This window comes from Lampetra planeri, unplaced genomic scaffold, assembly GCF_965212315.1.
Source record: "Lampetra planeri unplaced genomic scaffold, kcLamPlan1.2.h2 scaffold_160, whole genome shotgun sequence".
Taxonomy (NCBI): Eukaryota; Metazoa; Chordata; class Hyperoartia; order Petromyzontiformes; family Petromyzontidae; genus Lampetra; species Lampetra planeri.
The window spans coordinates 87,812-108,402 of NW_027614329.1; the positions used below are offsets into that span (position 1 = coordinate 87,812).

The 20,591-nt window shown below is 49.8% G+C and overlaps 1 protein-coding gene across 5 annotated transcripts; it reads right to left on the reverse strand.

The window, feature by feature from the left end:
* Positions 1–800: 800 nt before the first annotated feature.
* AAMDC (adipogenesis associated Mth938 domain containing) lies at positions 801–19,655 on the reverse strand. Of its 5 annotated transcripts, XM_078622537.1 has the most exons (5): positions 19,567–19,655; positions 19,073–19,213; positions 15,440–15,535; positions 8,203–8,322; positions 801–1,013 (listed from the first exon to the last, which is right to left on the reverse strand). In XM_078622537.1, exons 2-4 carry the CDS (start codon positions 19,202–19,204, stop codon positions 8,221–8,223), a joined length of 330 nt encoding a protein of 109 aa, XP_078478663.1. In that variant the 5' UTR covers positions 19,205–19,213; positions 19,567–19,655; the 3' UTR covers positions 801–1,013; positions 8,203–8,220. The 5 variants fall into 5 exon arrangements, with proteins under 5 accessions (XP_078478663.1, XP_078478664.1, XP_078478665.1 ...); XM_078622538.1 differs by lacking the exon at positions 8,203–8,322; XM_078622539.1 differs by lacking the exon at positions 8,203–8,322 and having other exon boundaries at positions 19,073–19,240.
* Between the last annotated feature and the right edge of the window lie 936 nt (positions 19,656–20,591).

The following is a 20,591-nucleotide window of genomic DNA, read 5'->3' on the forward strand; positions in this document are numbered from 1 at the left end:
AGACCAGTTAGGCAGATAGCATAGGGGTGTATCCCAGTCCAGTACGGGTGAAGGGGCCGTTACCCCTTCAAGTGTTGTATACGTTGCCCTGTGCCAAGTGTAAAGTTAAAATAAATAGTGTGCCTCGACTACACCGTCTCTGTCGCCTGTGAACCCACTACACATGTATTATTACCAACACAAAGGGGTAACTGCCCCTTAGCCATATAACAAGCTATGGTGGTGGACCACCAGGCTAACTGCACTAATTACACTGTCACTGGCCACAACGGACCGGACCTCAGCTTGGGTCCAGGTCCACGTGTTGTAGACTTTTGCAGAATGTAGAACGCCGATGAAAGTTTCTTTTGGATAACAATGCCGGTTCCACTGGGGGACCCGCTTATATCCCTGTTGCGGGGCTCGCTCTGCCCCTGGCTACGACCCCCTTCTGGAATCCTCGAGGAGGATCTCCACCTGGACACGTGATCACCCCAGCCCCACTTTTGGGGTCCCATGGTAGACACCTCCGGTCACGTGTCCTCTGGGGTCAACCAGAGTGCCATGGCCCCTTGCAACCCCGTTCCATGGCCGGCACTCTCGCACCCTTTCCTGTAGGGGCTGGCACTGCAATGCAGAGCGTGATGCCCTCCATCACTGCCAGTCAGTGCTCCCTGAGCCCTACTAGGGCCGGTACTGCATCCACATTCAGTGGTGTCCGCAAAGTCAATACATTGCACGCCGTGCCTCTCCCAGGCCGGCTTCACACAGTGACATCCAGAGATGTCACTACACAAGTGTAAAGGAGAGCCGACACAAGGTTGCAGGGGGTTCGTCTTTTATTCTTCCCCCAGTCCACACTCGTCCCCAGCCTTCTCTGCCCCCTTTAACCGCGGCAGCTCCCTCTGTCGGAGGCCCTCTCGTTGCATTCCCTGGTTCGGTGGTGTCGGTGTCGCCTTGTCCAGTGCTGCCATCTCTCCAGCCCCTGCGACCCCTGGTCGTGCCACCTCTCCATCGGGGCCTCACATGGGGCGCTGTAGGTGACAAGGGAACAACAGGGCACTGAACCCCCTGCAGGTCGGCGAGTGGTGGCCGGCGACCTTGGCCTGGGTAGGGGTGATCATGATGGCGGTGATGATGGCGGTGACGATGGCGATGACGATGGTGGTGATGGAGGTGGAGAGTTGTTTGGCTTAAGGCGGGTGAGGTGCACAAACCATCGTCGCTTGCCTAGTTGGACCTGGACGCACTGAGGTTGGAGTGCTTCAACGACCTATGGTGCGGTTAAGCCGCTCCACCATCCCATCGGTCTGGGGATGATATGGAGATGTTCAGACCTTTTTAGTGCCCAGGCTAGACCAGACGTCCTTTAGTAGCCACTTGGAGAAATTCCTGCCTTGATCTGTGAGCAACCGCTCCAGTGCCCTGTTGTATATGTTGGATTGTGAAATTTTGATAAAAATAATAAAAATTAATAATTTTCCGAAAAATGCGCAAATCGCATTTATTATGTTAATGTGTGTATTAATATGCATAAATTATGATAATGCGTGTAACTATATGCATACATTATGATAATCACAGAGATAATCGTAGTAATTTATGCGGATGCTTGCGATTATGTTAATGTGTGCAGTTGTGATATTTAAGCTTAGCTTCGTTTATCCAGTGTTATATCAATCAGGATAACACGATTATCATCGATTAAACGTTTACCGATTATCCTAGTGTGTGTTATGATATTTTAGGTCTCCATTTTCATATCTCATCACAGGATACAGTTATCAAGAATAAGATAGTTTTGCATGGACTTGGAAGGAACACTCGATATGCTTCTGTGATAACAATTTTATTCTAACAAGCATGTGACATTCTATCATGCAGGTCAAACATGCGTCAATAATTCATGGGCAAGATTATGCAATTAACGAAAATGGATGACTAAAACACTTCTAACAATCGTAACCTCTACCTTTCCACCAGGCATCTCATTAGTTCGTTTTTGTATCGATCACAATCGGCGACTGGCCGAGTTTGAAAACAAGCATGACACACTTCATTTTGCGGTAATAAAAGCACTTATTGTATCCCAGAGGCGAAGGTATATGTCAATAGATTCATCGGCAAGTATAAAATCCTTTTAACGGAATGTTTGATATAATGGTGGGTGAGGGCGTGTGTAGTGGTGTGAGGGCGAATCTAGCTCTGTTTTAATTAATTCTTCGGCGAAACTCTAGGACAAAGAAACCGGTTTGACAAGATAGATTCCTGTGTGCTTCCTTGAGTCTGTGTGTGGGGAGCGATACGACCGATTAGGAGATTCCTCTGTCCGTGCGAGTTGCAGCCGAGACTTTCTCCGCTGCGAGGTGAGCGGCGGCGCTTGGCGGCGCTCGTTCTGAAGGTTTTGACTCTCTTTCTCCACTGCTCGATTGATTTTGCACGACGCTCGCCGTCGTGTTGCGCGATGATCCCGTCCTCGCTGCGGGACGTCTTGTGGTGCTCACTGGGTGTTGGTGTGCATCAAACACACTGCGCATTCGATAGCTCTTGCTCTCTCTTGGTGGCAGCCCCCGGCTTCTCCACTGCTGGACGATTGTTGAGTCGGCACGATGCTCGCCGTCGCTCTGGACGTATAGTCTATTCTCACTGGCCGTTGGTCGGTGTGTGTTTTAAACACGCGGCGCATTCGACAGCGCTGTCCTCCTCCTCACAGCCGTTTGACCAGGCTTTCTCCACTGCTTCGCGCTCTCTGCTTTGCTCGCTTGGCGATCTCCGCCTTTCCTGCGGGTGGTTCGCTGGTCGTCACTCTGACGAGGAGCGATGCTTCGTTCGTGGCAGGGTGGACGTTGGCGTCTTTGTTGGCTTCACTCGCAGCTTGGCGACTCAGGGTAGCGATTCTTCTCAGGTGGTGCAGACCTCGGCTTGTAGCTGCACGTCGCTACCCCGCAAACCTCGTCATTCTGGATGACGAAAACTTCTTCGTTGTCGGCGTTGAGATGAGATGGGGCCGACGCCCCGTGACGAGATGGGGCCCAGAGCCCCTGACGATCTGCTTTGGATGGATTTTTCCTTGGCTTATATTGGGAAATTCCACTCAGTTTCCCGAGTTGTCCAAAAGGCTGTGTCATAAAACATTCCTGTGGGGGTGAACCATCTGCGTCCGTGTGTGTGTCGTGTGCGTGTCCGTCCGTGTGTTTCGCGTGCGTGTTTGTCCGTGTGTTTATTAGCTTTGAAGACACAGCTGTGTGTCGTTCTGGAAGAAGGGGTGGGGGGGGGGCCTCGTGACGGCGCCACCTAAGTTATCCATTAACCAGACCGATGATTCGCGTTCGCATCGAGTTATATATAAAAAAAAATATTCGAATCCATGTTTTTGTTACTGAATAATATTTGTCGCGAAAACCTACGCGTTAAGCGAGCTTAATTATTCCCCCCCTTGCTCGGGGATCATATCTTTTGTCTCACACAGCTTAAGTTGTTTTGGTTTGGAAGTTGAAATGCGACTTATTTCCATTATGCCCAAGTTATGCCGAAACCGTGTTCACGATGTTTCATCGTGACCCGATCTCCCATGGAAATGTTATTTGCTCGCGTGTGCAATTTTTGCTGTCCGTGTTGCGGGGAGACAAAGACGGTTGTTTCCACGGTGGAAGCACCCGGCGCATGCGCTTATTTATTTATCTTCGGAGGCATGTGTTCCAACCTTTATTGGGGCAATCTCCTGGCCCCTGGTGTGTGGGTGTGGAGATCCTCTTCGGGAAAACAAAGACGGCCGTGTTGCGTTCGGTTAATTATGGGAGACTTCTCCGCCCTTAGCTCCTCTTCTACTTTAATTCCGTACTTATTATTTGACTTCTTGTGATTATTTAATCTGATATCCCGGCTAGGAATTTTGTTTTGGAGCGACCCAAGCCATAATTATTCTTTGATGCTTCGGCCCGGCCGCGTAGAAATTATTTAAGGTAAATAATGTCCGTATTTAATTAACAATTGATGAATCGCGACTCTGGTGCAGACTGTAGTCTGGTTTCCAATTGGAGTAAGGATAGATACTGTTTGCTTACTCTTCATGGCTAAGTTGGTAACTTGTTTATCTAACATGGTTAAAAACCCGTCTGTGCTTTTTATCGTCAATGTTGTTTCCTTTGTTAAGAATATAATTATATATTTCGTGGCCTGGTTTTGTATTTATCAAAGGGTTTTTTTTAACGAAAGGATGTCCTCCTGACCCCCCCCCCCGCCTGCAATTCCCCCCTCCCTTGTTCCTCTTGTGTGAAATTAGGGGAGTTTTTATTACCTTTATTGCCCTCTTTCATGCCCTCTAGTCTTTTGATATGAGGTATGCGCATATGTGGAAGTGTGGGGGCGTGTTCATTCCCACGTTGCCGCGTGTCTATTAAAAAAACGATATTATATATGTTGGCAGAATAATTCTTAAAAAAATAAAAAATATTTAAAAAAATAAAAAGGGGGCATATACACAACAGCCCCCTTATCAAAAATATACCCCCGCACGAAGGCATCGGCAATGGGTTGTGCCGTTTGGTCCGGGAGGGCCCACGCCATCGGCCACTTTGTGCAATACTCGACTCCAACCAACAAGTATTTATTTCCCCGTGGCGTGACCGGCAGTGGTCCCAGGATGTCCAACATGACCAATTCGTTGACCCTGGTCACTGTAATAGGCTCAGGGGCGCCCAGGTTACCCGGGGTGGTGGCTTACGCCACGCGCATTCGACGCAGGTTGCGACCCATCGGTGCACATCAGCAGTCATGCCTGGCGAGAAGTACTGACCCCATAATGTGGATAGTGTCTTCCGCCCAGCCAGGTGTATCAGCTGACGGCAGTGCACATCTGTAGTGACTGGGAATGTCACTGTGTGGTGCCAGGCTTGCGAGGCCACGGCGGGATGTATTTTGTTGTGTGTACACCCCGGACACGGGGTGTAGTACCAGCCCTAGTGGGGGCTTTGGTGAGCGCTGGTTAAGCGCGGTGGCCAGGCACAGCGTGCAGTGCGGAGAGAGTGTCAGCCAGCTGGGGTTACGTTGGGGGCATGATACTCTGGCTGACCTGGGGACACGTGACCGGATGATACTGGAGGGGGGCCACCGGTGGAGGGAGCCAATGGGTGGTCACATGGTCCGAGAAGAACTCTTGAGAGCCTTCGGGCATGGGCGAGAGAGCTGGAGAAGGTGGGCGGGGCGAGAGGTGGAGCCAGCCCCAGCCCGGCCCGATATGAAGGGGGCCCTGTGAGGGGCTTGGGGTTCTTATTGTTGGAGAGGCAGGAGGTCCACATCAAGCTTCAAGAAGCCTCCAGCCACGCGGACCGGGACCCAGCTTATGGTCCGGAACGGGATAGTGGAACCGTGTCTAGTTCCGCCGTAGCGTGGTTAGTTGGGTGGTCACCACCCGAGAGTGTGTTGTGTTAATAGCCTGGAGTATGTTGTGCTAAGAGTTTAAGAAAACGTGTTGCTCCCAAGACAACGTCTGCGACTCAGTTGGACTCACTACACGTCCATGACCAATTGTCGATGCAGCGACTCCGGGACCACCAGGCATCGCTGGCGTCCTGCGAGTCCAATCGCATGAGGGGGTCCTCCCATATGACATACTCCTTCCCCCCCCTACCTCCGCTGAGGCGTGTAGCGCTCGCAGTGGGGCCTCCTCCTACTGTAGTCGTGGTCGGTCAGCTGGACCTCATCCTGTGCGCCCTCTGCCGTGTGTACGGGAGCGATGACCGTTCCCTCCGGCATTGCCTCCTTGCAGCGTGCCGCGCCTGTGGTGCATGCACACAAGGGCCCTGGGGCGCCAGCCTTGACAATGCGTCCGTGTTGGCGTGTCTTGTCCCCTTGCGATGCACCACCTGGTACATGTACTCTTGCAGGCGCTCTATTCACCTGGCCAGCTGGCCCGAAGACTAGTCGATGTGGAGCGAATACTGCAAGGCCGCGTGGTCAGTGCGGACCGTAAATTTGCGACCATACAGGTAGGGTCGAAATTGCTGCATGAAGTGGACGACCTTCAAGAGCTCCCTATGTGTGATGCAGTACCGCTGCTCCGCTGATGACAGCACGCGACTGCCGTAGGTGATAACCACCTCCCGACCCTGCTGGATGTGTGACAAGACGCTGCTGATGCCTACATCGCTGGCGTCCGTGTCCAGGATAGAGGGGAGGCCGAAATACAGAAAGGCCAATGGTGGTGCGTCTGTCAGACGCGAGCGCAGCTGCTAAAATGCCTCCTCCTCCAGGGGTCCCCAATAAAACCTCTGGTTCTTCGCCGTCAACACGTGCAAGGGCTTCGCAATGGTTTAAAAGTTGAGTTCAAATGAAAATACATCAATTAAATCACGACGTTTCGGAGGCAACACAAGTCTCCGTCTTCAGATGGGACCGTCACAGCTAAATTTACTGTATCAAGTGAGGAGAAATCCAAGAGACAAGATCTTAAATATAAGTTAAGGGGAGGGGGGAGGGGCTTATTTAAATGTGGTAGTCAGGGACTGAAACGGTGGGGGGGGGGGGGCTAGAAGGGAGGGTACAATTGGAGAACCTCAATCTGGATTACGGCCGATGTTGGCTGCCAAATCCAAAATAACAGTACTGTTAAACGCTCTTGTCTCTTGGATTTCTCCTCACTTGATACAGTAAATTTAGCTGTGACGGTCCCACCTGAAGACGGAGACTTGTGTTGCCTCCGAAACGTCGTGATTTAATTGAGTTATTTTCATTTATTATTATTTTATACCTACGTGACTTTACCGAAAAAACCTAAGAGTATGAATCCTTGCAGTCACGAAAGCTTCAAATCTCGAATGTGGGTCTAGTGGTTGAAGTACCGTATTCTCCCGCATATAACCCGCAGGGTATACCACTTTTTACAAACAAAACAAGACCCTGCGGGGTATATGGAGCTGCGGGCTATCCCAAAAATATTTTACATGTGTGACATGTCATAACTCATTAAATGTTTTCTTGGTAAGACTATCCACTATGCAACACTTACCTTTGACTAAAGCACTACTGAATAAACCACTCGCACTAAAATTGCACATGTTATCAAGTTTTAAATGAATTGTTTATACAGTTAAACGACAATGTTTGAAGTGCGCGCACTGTTTACCGGCGACGGGAGAGCTGGGGGGAGAGAGAGGTGGGGGGTTGGGGCAGCTGGGGGGAGAGAGAGGTAGGGGGTTGGTGGCGAGGCGACGGCGCTACCGTAGTGCCGCTATTATCTGCGCAGTGCGCAATCTACCAGTGCTAAAACTGTACTTACGTATCTAACACGTTCCTTCGGAGTGGGCAGGTAGGAACTTGGTTGGACAGCGCATTTGTGCTCGACAGAAAGCTCGCGGTCACGTGACGCACTTGTTTGGGAGGGGCTATGCACGACAGACAAATAATCCCTGGTGGGCAGTGTGGAACCTACCTGTACCAGTTATGTGTTACTTATTTATTGGATATTTACCTATTTACTGTTTTTTTTACCTATTTACTGTTTTAAGTTCACTCGTTTCCGGTTAGTTTGTTTTCTTTGTGCACGTTATGCTTTTAATGTTAGCAATTGATAGTGGAATGTATTACAAATGTAATTAATATGATGGAATCAAGCTGCGGTAACGACGTTAAATATATTAATGCATGCGGGGTATATGGAGGTGCGGGCTATCTGAATTTTTTTACACAAAACGCTATTTTTTAGGGGTATATGTGTCTGCGGGCTATATGCGGGAAAATACGGTAATCACTTGATATAGATTGCACTGGTTTGTAAAGTCAAATTAATGCATCATGTGGTAGGTTTATCCAATTCCAATTTTGGTACCGTATGATCAATCATTCACCTTTCGGAAGGGGTGATGTAATTTTATCCAATGATCCATTTTATATGTGTGCTACTTGTTGGTCTACAGTAACACATCAGGAGTAAAATTTTTGTTACCTTGAGAAGAAATTATGAGTGTGATACATTCAAAAGTGCCCGGGTCGGATACAGCAGTAATTTGAATGCATGGTAAGTAATGTAATTGTTTACATACACTGCCACAACTCCTCCTCTTGATTGTCTGTCTCATCGGAATATAATTATTTCCACCAAATACACAATAACAGATGCACCACCACCACAACACACAACAACAGATACACAACACCAGATACACAACAATAGGATGCACCACCACCCGTGCCCCCTACTGTGCCAAATTGCTGCATTTTAGTCACCTGGTGCTCTGCTCGTTGTTATGAGCCTCGCTCCTCTGCCCTCCGCTGTTGCTGGAGGGCGACTGCCTCCACCTGCCCAGTAGCAGCGTCCTTCACGAACCTCCTCCTCCAGAGGCTGATCTTGAAACCAATCGAACCAGTCAGTGGCAATTCCACTCAGCTCCATATCCTCCTGTACCACATCAGCTCCATCTCTTCTCCAGCCCGTGTCACTCATTCTCTCACCCACTCACCCATCAGTCCATCTCTTCTTTAGCCCATGTCACTCACTCACCCTCTCACCCAGTCACTCACCCACTCACCCATCAGCTACATCTGTTCTCCAGCCCATGCCGTACCCATTTATCGCCCTCGATCCGGACAAACAGAAGCTGGTTTGGGCATACGGTGGGCTGGGCCTTAGCCACTCATTCACCCACCCACTGTGGGGCACTGCTGTTAATGGGCACAGGCTTTAAAGATGGCCCAAAACGTCAAACGGCCAGCAACAAACAGCACTATCAAAGTGAGCACGGATAATAGTTCACACGTTCCTTGCATCATCGCCTCCCAACCTCATTCGAGCACCCGCACAATGCAATACATTTTTTTTTTCAAACATCTGGTGAATATAGTGGCCTCTCGTGGTTGTAGGGTTCAACGTGAAACAGTTATGTATGTTAAACTTCGCAACGTGCTGATCGGAGGCTCGGGGAAGGACATCAAACTGTATACAAAAAGCAGTTCTCATGAAATTTAAAAGTGCATAGCTCCAGTGGTTTCCTGATATTGGAAGAGCGTTCCAGACGGCCGCAAAGGCACATCTGGAAGCACCGGGCAACGCGGTGACCGTCTTTGTTCAACGGTTCGCCATAAGCCAGACTTCGTGTGATGGTTTACACTCCTTGAGATTAGCGACGTGTTGTGGTTAGTTTGTTACAATCACTTTGTGTGTAGAGAGTGCAACCGGTGCCAATGCAGCTCGTTGAGCACTGGACGGACACGGTCAGATGTTGTAGCAGTACCCCGTCATGCAGTGGCGGCTCCTGCAAAATCTCTCAGGGGGGGCAAATGTCTGGATGATTGATAAGGTCCACCCATGCAATGAATAAATTAACAGCTTAAGCATGTAAAGGCAACTTCACTTCTTTAATATTAATGAAAAATAAAGTGACTCTTACAATACATCTTGTTTGTTTATATACTCACTATTAAAACAAACCACTCAAGTTTATTTTATTAAAGATTCCACTAAGTGGCGATAAATTATATTGTTGGATGAAACGTGCTTACGTATGATGACGTTAGCACGTATGATGACGTAAGCACGTTAGTGCATGCCCTCCCGGAAGCCATAGAGAATGCATTGCAGCGCCCCCGTTCGAAAAAAAACATCTTTGAATGTAAGTCTATGGGGCCACTCGGGGCGATTCTCAGCCGTAGTGAAATCGCCCAAAAAGAGGCAGTACTCCACAGAACGTGACATGACGCTGATTGGACTATATCCAGAGGCTGACGGTGACGGCTAGCGTGACTCTGTGGTTGAATGACATTGGTGGTGCGTCGCCCAATCGCCCTAATGAAGAAACAGCCCCTGCCGTCATGACACGTGCCAGGCAATGTTGTACACGCTGCAGCTTGCCAGACGTCCCGTAGAGTAGCGATTTGCAATAATAGAGCCTTGTCTACAATACGACGCTACACGCCACCGCGTTGGCTGTCACGACTCAATAGTGGTGGAATGTGTCGTGGAGCCCTGATATAAACATTTGAGGACCTGACGAAATTTTGCATGCGGTGATCAAATTATATATTTTGATTGAGTATGGTGCTGAGGCTCTTTAGATGTGGAGGAAACGGAGTCCTGGAGTCTGTGAGCACCACACCTGATCCTCCCACTAATGTTTTCGCCTAAGCCCGAGTGCCGACCAGCGGAAACCTCCTTACTTTCCTGGATTCAGCGGCGTCTCGTTTCGTGCAAACCACACACGTGCACCGCGGCTACCGAGGCTCTCCATAACCAACTTTGACTTGACTGTGGTGTACAGTCGTGCGTTATCACCACGTCCGTGGAACGTGATGTCATGTGATGAGACGACGTCGGCGATCGGAGAGAGACGTTTGTTCAAAATAGGAAGGGCCCGAGGATGGACCATTATGGTACACCGGCTAGGTATGGCACAGGCGATGACTATTCATCACCCGGCTTGACGAACTGCGATCGACCGTATTGAGTAGCTACAACTCAATCCACCCCAGTGCCGTACCCGATACACTGAACCTTAGCCGCCCGATGAGTATCTCATGGTCGATGGTGTAGAAGGCGGCTGAGAGATTAAGGCCAACCAACGCTGCGGCGTGCTAGTCATCCGTAATGTTGTAGAGGTCATCAGTGATCTTGTAGAGGTCATCGGTGATCTTGTAGAGGTCATCGGTGATCTTGTAGAGGTCATCGGTGATCTTGTAGAGGTAATCAGTGATCTTGTAGAGGTTATTGGTGCTGTGGCACCTCTGGTACGCTGACTGCAATGGGGTTGAATCTGCCCGTCACAGCGATGTGGGGACGGAGCGACCGCTTGAGACGAAGGCACTCCGTGACCTCTGATGTCGTACTCAGATTTGAGATTGGGGACGACAGTTTGCGGGGTCTCTCTATATATATATTTATGCTAGCGGAAAGTACCCGGCGTTGCCCGGGTCCTAAAAATATTTCAAAACTACTCTTAAAAATCTAATAGCAGTGCGTACTGTAGTGGTACCTATGATTACAGCAGTGCATACCGACTGTGGTGGTACCTGCTCCAATTACAGCAGTGCATACCGACTGTGGTGGTACCTGCTCTGATTACAGCAGTACATACTATGGTAGTACCTGCTATCACTACAGTAGTACATGCTGACTCTATAGCAGTATTTATCGACTGTATAGCACAAAGTACTCACCTGACAGTGTGGCTTGGTGAGGCCTAGTGCCGTGCAGAGCCTCCGGCCTCACCTAGATTGTCCAGCCGGCCGAGGTGGCACCTTGGCAGGCTGGGGCTGGGCTGCTACCCCTGCCCCCCCTACAGCCACGATCTCCCCGGCCGCTCTGCAGTAATATGTACGGCCTATAGTGATAGCATCTAGCGACTGTATATATGAGTAACTGCACGCATCGGGGTGGGGGGGACATTACACAGTGAAGAATTTATGTCAGCGTTTAGTGTATTTTTATAGCATTTTTAACGCAAAAGAAAATGTCCCCCTCACTCCCACCGAAGGCGTACGACTTGGCATGGGCCGTTCCCTTCACCAAAGGTGCGTGAGTTGGTACGGTCGTGCAGGCGTTATAAATAAATAAAATAAAAGCGCACAAAATCTCACAAACTCGCTAATTAAACTAATTAAAAGTTGACGGATGTGAAAAAGGAATAGCGCTTGGACACCGCGGGGCTTACGGCGTGGTACCTGGCTATTTTTTCTTTACATAAACCCCACCGTTGGAGAGCCAGGCGCGCGACCACACACAAACCCACATACAAATCCACACACAAACCCACAAACCCCGCCACAATTTTTTACTTTTATTTTTATATATAGATTGACTCAGGGCAACTTTTTTTGGGAGAGGTGCTACCTGCTCTATTTCGACACCGGTCTGGGGGAAGCAAACCCCTCGTTCAACTAAAGATTTTGCCGCGTGGACAATCGGCAGCGCAGGATGGACAGCGCGAATGCAGTCGAGTTGCGGCGTCTTCATTTGGCAGCCGTGGCGATGAACATCGACGCCCCGACTCCTGCCACCGACGTCAACAGTGCCAGGGTCTAGAGTGTTTTTTTGCATCGGGCCCCAGGTTGATAAAAACTCAGAGGGCAGGCCGGGAGAACGCCGTTACCTCCGTCAAGTGAGAAACCGCCACCTCGATCTTTACTCTATAAATTGGCGAAGAACGTCACGAGAGCCGTCCACCGACCCCGGGTTGACCGGTTGATGGGCGGTCGCAGTGCAGCGGAACCCTTCGCGACGCGCCACGGAGACACGGAGGGGTTGCGAGCTGATTAATTAACGTTTAAGTCATGTTATTATTTTTTACACAAATTGCGCCTCCGGTGATGCAGGGTGACCGTGACACGTGGAATATCTGTGAGTCACTCGTAGGTCTATATGCGAGTCTGTGGGTCTGTGTGAGTCTATGGGTCTCTTAATGAGTCTACATGTCTCTGAGAGCGTCTATGGGTCTGGAAGAACAACCTCTGAGGCACCCAATGACCTTGCACCTGAATTAGCTCCCCAGCGAGCGGAGCGAAATGTCGGACATCATGCCAAACTACACGCCGGAAAGATACGTGCTAACCACACGCAAGCGACATGCGGATCATGCAGCGTAAAAATCGTAGCGCCACCAAGCCTCGCTTGAAAAACACATGGCACTGTGTTGAGAGGGGAAGGGCGAGGGGGGGCTCTAGCAGGTGGAGTGGAAGACCCCCCCCACCCGGGGGGAGCCCCTCCCGTGCCCCCCCGTCGCGGCGGCGGTGGCACCGCCGACGATGAGGCGGTTGTACTCGTCCACGGCTCGCTCCGTGGGCAGCACAAGCAGCGTAACCCCGCGGGCACGGACAAAGTCCTGGGTGGCGCGGGGCACCTGCACGGACCCACGGTGAGCACGCTACAACTACTACTCCTGACTACTACTACTACTAACTACTACTAATAACTACTACTGCTAACTACTTATTTTAACTAGCATGAGCAGCGAAACCCCGTGGGCATGGACAAAGTCCTGGGTGGCGCGCGGCACCTGCATGAACCCAAGTTGAGCACGCTACAAATATTCATAACTACTACTAACTACTAGTACAGCTACTATTACTTACTACTACAAAGTACAACAGCTACTACAACCACTACGACTACTACAGCTACGGCAACGACTCCTACTAACCACTACTACAGCTACTGCTTCTTTTGTTAACTACTACAACTACTACTACAGATACTACTGACTACGACTACTACTACAGCTACTGCTAACTACTACTCTTAACTGCTACTACGACTACAACTACAACAGAAACAACAACTACAACAGAAACAACAGCCATCGACGTTCGCCACTGAGTGGCGGTGACGTCACCATGGCACCTGTGCCAAGCCAGGTGCACTTTGAGCCCACGTGAAGTGTGGAAGACACTCTGACAGGTCACAGGACAGACCCAGGTGCCATGGGTTATCTGACTGAGATGACTGGTAGATGAACCACCACCTGTGCCCCCTACTGTGCCAACTTGTGTTTTATCCACCCGGCACTCCGCTCATTGTTGTGAGCATCGCTCGTCTGCCCTCCGTTGTTGCTGGAGGACGACTGCCTCCAACTGCCCAATAGCGACCTTCACGAGCCTCCTCGACAAAGACCGATCTTAACACCGCTGGTACCAGTCATCGGAAAATCCACTCAGCTCCACAACCTCCCGTACCGCATCAGTCAATCTCTTCTCTAGCCCGTGTCATGCCCATTTAGCCCCATCTATCCAGCCAAACAAAAGCTGCTTGGGCATGCGGTGGTTGGGCATGCAGGCTACATGACCCAACCAACACAGCGTCGCTTACTGGAACTCACCGATGGGACTTTCTCCAGATACTTCCAAGATATGCGAGTTCCTCACACAATCTGGCCTGGTTAAACTCAGGATAAATCGTAGGCAGGCCAGCCTGACTTTATAATCGTCGAAAATGTTCCTTTAGGGGGGTCCACGTTTCACAAGCATAGAGAATGGAGGGCATGACCCATGGCTGAGAAGACCCGAAGCTTCATGTGGAATGACAGGTCAGGTAACTTACACACAGCATTACGCAGCCTATTAAACGATAATTCTGCCCGACTGATTCTGAGTAAGACCTGTGCTGTCAAACCGGAGCTGGTCAAAAGCACACTGCCCAGGTACGTAAACCTCTCCACTCTCTCCACAACTGCCCGATCACCGATTGGGAGTTGCGGGATTGAAGTGTTTGATAACACAAAATACCCAGGCAGGTGCTTAGTTTTGGTGGGGATGATGGAAGGCCCCACCTCTTAGTGGCAAGCTCCAGGTTAAGCAGCAGCACCTCCAACTACTCAGAGTAAGCAGCAATAAGCAAATCGTTAGCATACATATATAACATTATTGATCAATAGGGAGGAATCTCCATCTTTACCAGATGGAGATTCCTCCAGCACAGCCATGGAAGGCTTCTCGAACTACGTGGTCAAAGATGATGCTTAATAATGTGGGAGTCAGAGGACATCTCTGCCGCACACTAAGATGAACAGGGAATGGCTCCAAATCCCAGCCACGTGGTTTTACCCGGGCCTGCCCACCATCCTGAAGGTCCTCAATGAATATGAGCAGAGTCAGGGACCCCCAAAGCATGGAGAACAACGCAGAGCCTAGGAATACTAATGGTATCATAGGCATTGACCAGGTCAATAAAGCAGAGATGTAGATCCTGTTGAAATTCATGACGGGGTGGGTGGCCGGCACCCCGCCCAACCACCTTTGTCTCCCTAGTGGCGACATATTTACACACCGCACCAAGTACTCATGTGAGGCTGGGTTGAACTAGGGGGGCCCAATACCAGGTCAGACATAAATCACTGGTGTTGGCTGTGAGCGGGAATATAACTCGGGTCTCTGCCGGGTTCAGAGCACAGCGTAGTGCTAACCACACACACACCTCATGCGCCGTGCCGGCATTCACAGGCACTGCTACCAGCTAACAGCACTTGCCCCCAGCAAGCTGGGTGGACTACCCGGGGCACATTTGTCTATGTGTGTGTGTTGCGCTCATGGGCTGAAGAAGAGATGGAGCTGATGCGGTACAGGAAGATGTAAAACAGAGTGGACCTACCGATGACTGGTACCAGCGGTGTCAAGATCGGCCTCTATAGAGGAGGATGCTCGTGAAGGACACTACTACTTGGCAGTTGGAGGCAGTCACCCTCCAGCAACAATGAAGGGCAGAGAAACAATGCTCACAACAACGACCGGAGCGCCTGGTGGCTAAAACACAGAAAGTTGGCACAGTAGGGGGCACAGGTGGTGCATCGGCCAGTCATCTCAGTCAGTCGACCCATGGCACCTGGGTATGTCCCGTGACCTCCTGCAAGCAGAGAGCCTTCGACACTTCACATGGCCTCGATGTGCACCTGGCCTGGCACAGGCACCGTGGTGACGTCACCGTCACTCAGTGGTGAATGGCTGTTGTTGGAATTATTGTTGAGTTTGTTGTTGTTGCGCTCACCTGCAGGGCTTGGTTCATACCGCATCCGATCACAAGGGTCTCAATGCCGGCATCCAGCACCTCCTGCAAGTCGGCTGGCTGCACGCCGGGCCGGTGCTGCAATATAGCATAGTGGGGAGTGGACGCCCCTTCGATTGCATGCAGCTGAGTAGCTTAAGATGTGGATGTCTCCTCTGCAATTGGTTGCAGAGGAGACATCGACTTACTTACAAGGTGGGACGTCACTTTTCGAGTCGATGGGTCTCTGTGTGAGTCTACAGGTCTCTGTGTGAGTCTATGGCTCTGTGTGACTCTATAGGTCTCTGTGTGACTCTATAGGTCTCTGTGTGACTCTATAGGTCTCTGTGTGAATCTATGGGTATATGTGCAAGTCTATGGATTCCCCAGACTTGGTAGCTGCTAGAACTACTTCTGCTACTACTAATGCTACTGCTATGACTACGACTGCTGCTAATACACTTCGAGAAGTATGGGACCGTGGAGAACCTCAACGCTGCCAGTGAGAACCGTCCAAGCCACTCGGGACGTCCCAAGAAGCGAACAGCCGAGCTGGTCGAAAGTGTGAGAGAGTCTCTCCAGCAGAGTCCGAAACGCTCTGTGCGTAAGCGAAGTCAGTCCCTCGGTATGTCCCGTGAGACTTGCAGGAGAGTGCTGGTGAACGATATCAGGGCTTACCCATACAAAATACAGACGCTGCAGACCCTTACAGCCTCAGACAAGAAGCAGAGGAGCGCTATGGCAGTCAAGATGCTCGAGAAGATCGAGGAGACACCAAGTTTCCTTAACCTCCTTTGGACCTCAGATGAAGCCCACTTCCATCTTGACGGAAAGGCGAACTCCAAGACAAATGTCTTCTGGGGGTCCTCCAGACCCAATGAAGTAGCCACCAAGCCCTTGCACTCTCCTAAGTGCACGGTGTGGGCTGCAATCTCGGCCAGAGGCATCATCGGACCAATCTTCATCGAAGAATCTGGCGCAGCAGTGACAGTCACCAAGGAGCGGTATGTGGAGGTCCTCAAAACCTTCAAGAGTGAGCTCCAGACCCTCTACCCGTCGCTCATGAGCAAGTTCTGGTTCCAGCAAGACGGAGCAAGTTCTCACACCTCAAACCTGTCCCGAGATTGGCTGAAAGAGAACTTCGGAGGCCGAGTGATCAGTCTCAAGACTGATTTTGAGTGGGCACCCCATAGCCCGGACCTAAGCCCCCCAGATGTTTTTCTTTGGGGCTATTTTAAGGACAGAGTCTACGCAGGGAAACCCAGAACCATCACGGAACTCAAGGAAACCATCAGGGAGGAGATGAGAGCCATTACCAATTCAGTCTGTAAGAACGTCATGGACAACTTCGTGCTGCGCCTCAAGAAATGCACGGAGCTAAATGGAGGCCATCTAGAGCACATGCTGTAGAACGGAGAAAAAAAGGCCAAAGACCCTAGTGTTTTGATTTGATGTTTTGAATATAATAAACTAGTTATGACCAAAGTTTCATTTCATTCGGACAAAACACTAGGAAACGGGGCCTAATTAGAGTTGGGGCCCGTTTTTTTTGGGTCACCCTGTATTACTACTACTACCGCTACTACTGCTGCTACTACCACTACTACCGTATTTTCCCGCATATAACCCGCGGGGTAGACCACTTTTTAGAAACAAAACAAGACCCTGCGGGGTATATAGAGGTGCGGGCTATCCCAAAAATATTCTACACGTGTGACATGTCATAACTCGTTTATTTTTTTCATGATAACACTTACCTTTGACTAAAGCACTGCTGGATAAACCACCCACACTAAAATTGCATGTTATCACGTTTTAAATTATTCGAGTTGTTTGTACAATGAAACGACAATGTTTGAAGTGGGCGCACTTTGTTTACCGTAACACTTTCAGTGGCTGTAGAGGGGTGCAAAAGTTTCAGCTGAGGCTATGGATTGCACAATGGGGAAGGGCCTTAACAAGCGTCTACTAGACACGGAATCATACCGGTAATTGCTGAGTCCCTTAGGCCACTGCTATTGTCTGAGCACTATACAGTCGCGACCATGAGATTTGTTTCAAACTTCCAATGGCTTTGTTGCCAGGAGGCAATGGCGTTACCGTAGTGCCGCTATTGTCTGCGCAGTGCGCAATCTACTAGTGCTAAAACTGTACAGGGGTAACTACCAGTCCAGTAGCTGTAATGATGAGGTCGAATGCTGGTAAGCCTAACAGTACGCTTACTTACGTATCTACCAGTTTTGTTTTACTTATTTATTGGATATTTACTTTTGCTACTTATTTACTGTTTTAAGTTCACTCGTTTCCAATTAGTTTGTTTTCTTTGTGCACGTTATGATTTTTATGTTAACAATTGATAGTGGAATGTATTACAAATGTAAACTTTGTATTAATATGGAATTAAGCTGCGTTAACAACGTTAAAGATATGAATGCATGCGGGGTATATGGAGGTGTGGGCTATCTGAAATTAGTTTTACACAAAACGCTATTTTTGCGGGGTGTTTGTGTCTGCGGGCTATATGCAGGAAAATATGGCACTACTGCTTCTGCTACTAGTACTGCTAATAATACTGCTACTACTGCTGCTACGAATATTGCTGCTACTAGTACTGCTACAACTACTGCTGCTACTAATACTGCTGCTAATACTACTGGTACTACTGCTGCTCTTACTTCTCCTACTATTAATGCTACAACTACTGCTGCTACTACTACCGCTAATACTACTGATACGACTGTTACTTCTACTGCTACAACTGCTGCTATTACTCCTGCTACTAATCTTGCTACAACTACTCCTGCGACTGCTACTTCCCTTGCTACTACTCCTGTTACTGCTCCTGCTACTACTCCTGATACTGCTACTACCACTACTACTCCTGCTAATGCTACTACTCCTGCTACTACTCCTCCTGCGACTGCTACTACTACTATGCCTGCTACTATTACTGCTGCTACTACTACTACTCCTGCGACTACTACTACTTCTACTACTTCCGCTACTACTACTGCAACTCCTGCTACTGCTACTCCTGGTACTACTTCTGCTACTGCTGCTACTGCTACTCCTCCTGCGACTGCTACTACTACTGCTACCACTACTGCTACTACTACTGCTACTACTCATGCTACCACTACTGCTATTACTACTACTGCTATTACTCCTGATACCACTACTGATAATACTACTGCTACTCCTAGTACTACTGCTGCGACTGCTACTACTACTGCTACTACTCCTGCTACCACTACTGCTACTACTACTGCTATTACTCCTGCTACCACTACTGATAATACTACTGCTACTCCTGGTACTACTGCTGCTACTGATACTACTACTGCTACTCCTGTTACTACTCCTCCTGCGACTGCTACTACTACTATGCCTGTTACTACTACTGCTGCTACTCCTGCTGCTACTCTTGCGACTGCTACTACTACTGTGACAGCTACTCCTCTTGCGACTGCTACTACTACTACTGCTACTAGTCTGCTACTACTACTGATAATACTACTGATACTACTTCTAATGCTGCTACTACTGCTGCTACTCCTCCTGCGACTGGTACTAGCACTGCGACTGCTGCGACTGCTGCTACTGCTGCAGGGGCAAGGAGGAGGATGAGGGACTGACGTCTGTGCCGGTCTCCCGCCAGTCCCAGGCTCGGCTGCCGCCAGGCCAAACTTTGCAGTCCTTGTAGACGCAGCTGGCGCCAGAGACACGCAGCTCCCCCCACCGCAGCGCCTCCACTCGCGGAGATGCCATGCAGGGACACTGACACAGACACACGGGAGGTGGACACTGACACACACGAGGTGGACACACACACACACACGAGGTGGACACTCACACACGAGGTGGACAATGACACACACGAGGTGGACACACATACACGAGGTGGACACACATACACGAGGTGGACACACACGAGGTGGACACACACGAGGTGGACACACATACACGAGGTGGACACACATGAGGTGGACACACACGAAGTGGACACTGACACACACGAGGTGGACACTCACACACACGAGGTGGACACTGACACACACGAGGTGGACACTGACACACACGAGGTGGACACTGACACACACGAGGTCGACACTGACTGATTGACTCCTCACCACTTCGCGATGCGGAGCCTCGCGAAGTTTTCGGCTCCGAGAAAAACACGTGGGGGTCTGGCGGAAGTGACGTCACGGAGTGCCGCCTGGGGGGGGGGGCACGGGGGGCGGGGGAGTACGGGGGAGAGGGGACACGTGGAAGGGGTCGAGCACATGGGGCGGGATGACGGGGGGTAGGAGCACATGGAGGGGTGGAGCACGTGGGGGGGGAGCACGTGGGGGGGGGGGGGAGCACGTGGGGGGGGGGGGGAGCACGTGGGGGTGGTTGAGCATGTCGTGGGGGGGGGGTAGCACGTGGGGGGTGCTGTATATTTGGAGTCTGCGTCTCTCTTCTCCGTGGTCGCGTGGATTTTCCTTCGGGTCCTCCGTTTTTTCCCTCCATATTTAGAATCAACATCACCACGCGTCTTTAGAGTGATTTGGCGGCTACTGTAAATTTCATGTGATGATGATGATGCTTTGGTTGAGCTGCTATCATTTGTGGTGGCCAGGTCGCTTCTGAACAAGAGATACATAGCTCAGTGGGGCCTTTTAAAGTGGTAAAAAAAAATAACCCGTAAAAACAAAGTTTTTCACTATAAATCCTTTATATGCGTGGCGGCTAGAGTCTTCTCGTCCTCTGGCTTGAGATGGCTGCCACCTATGGGTCATTAAGCAATTGGTAATTAAAAATTAAAAAGAATCCTAAAAGTGTAAAAATTTGGAGAAAGAAAATTCACGAAAATTAATTGTCAGGCACAACGAGTCTGTGTGCATAATGTCAGCTCGATTGGATCACGGGAAGTGGGTTAAAAAACGACCGAAAGATTTGCACGGTCGTAAGCATGCAAGCAAGCAAGTGAACTTAATATAAAGGATTTAATAAAACAAATGTTACTCGTCGTTTCAGTTGAATAGTTTTGCGCGGACTAAGGCTGTTTTTCTGTCGTACGGCTGCTGATGTTAGATGCAGAGACGACAGAGCGATAACAGAGGTTTGTTGGGTTAGATCGTGTAAAAATATAAATGTGTCGTTAAACCCGCCA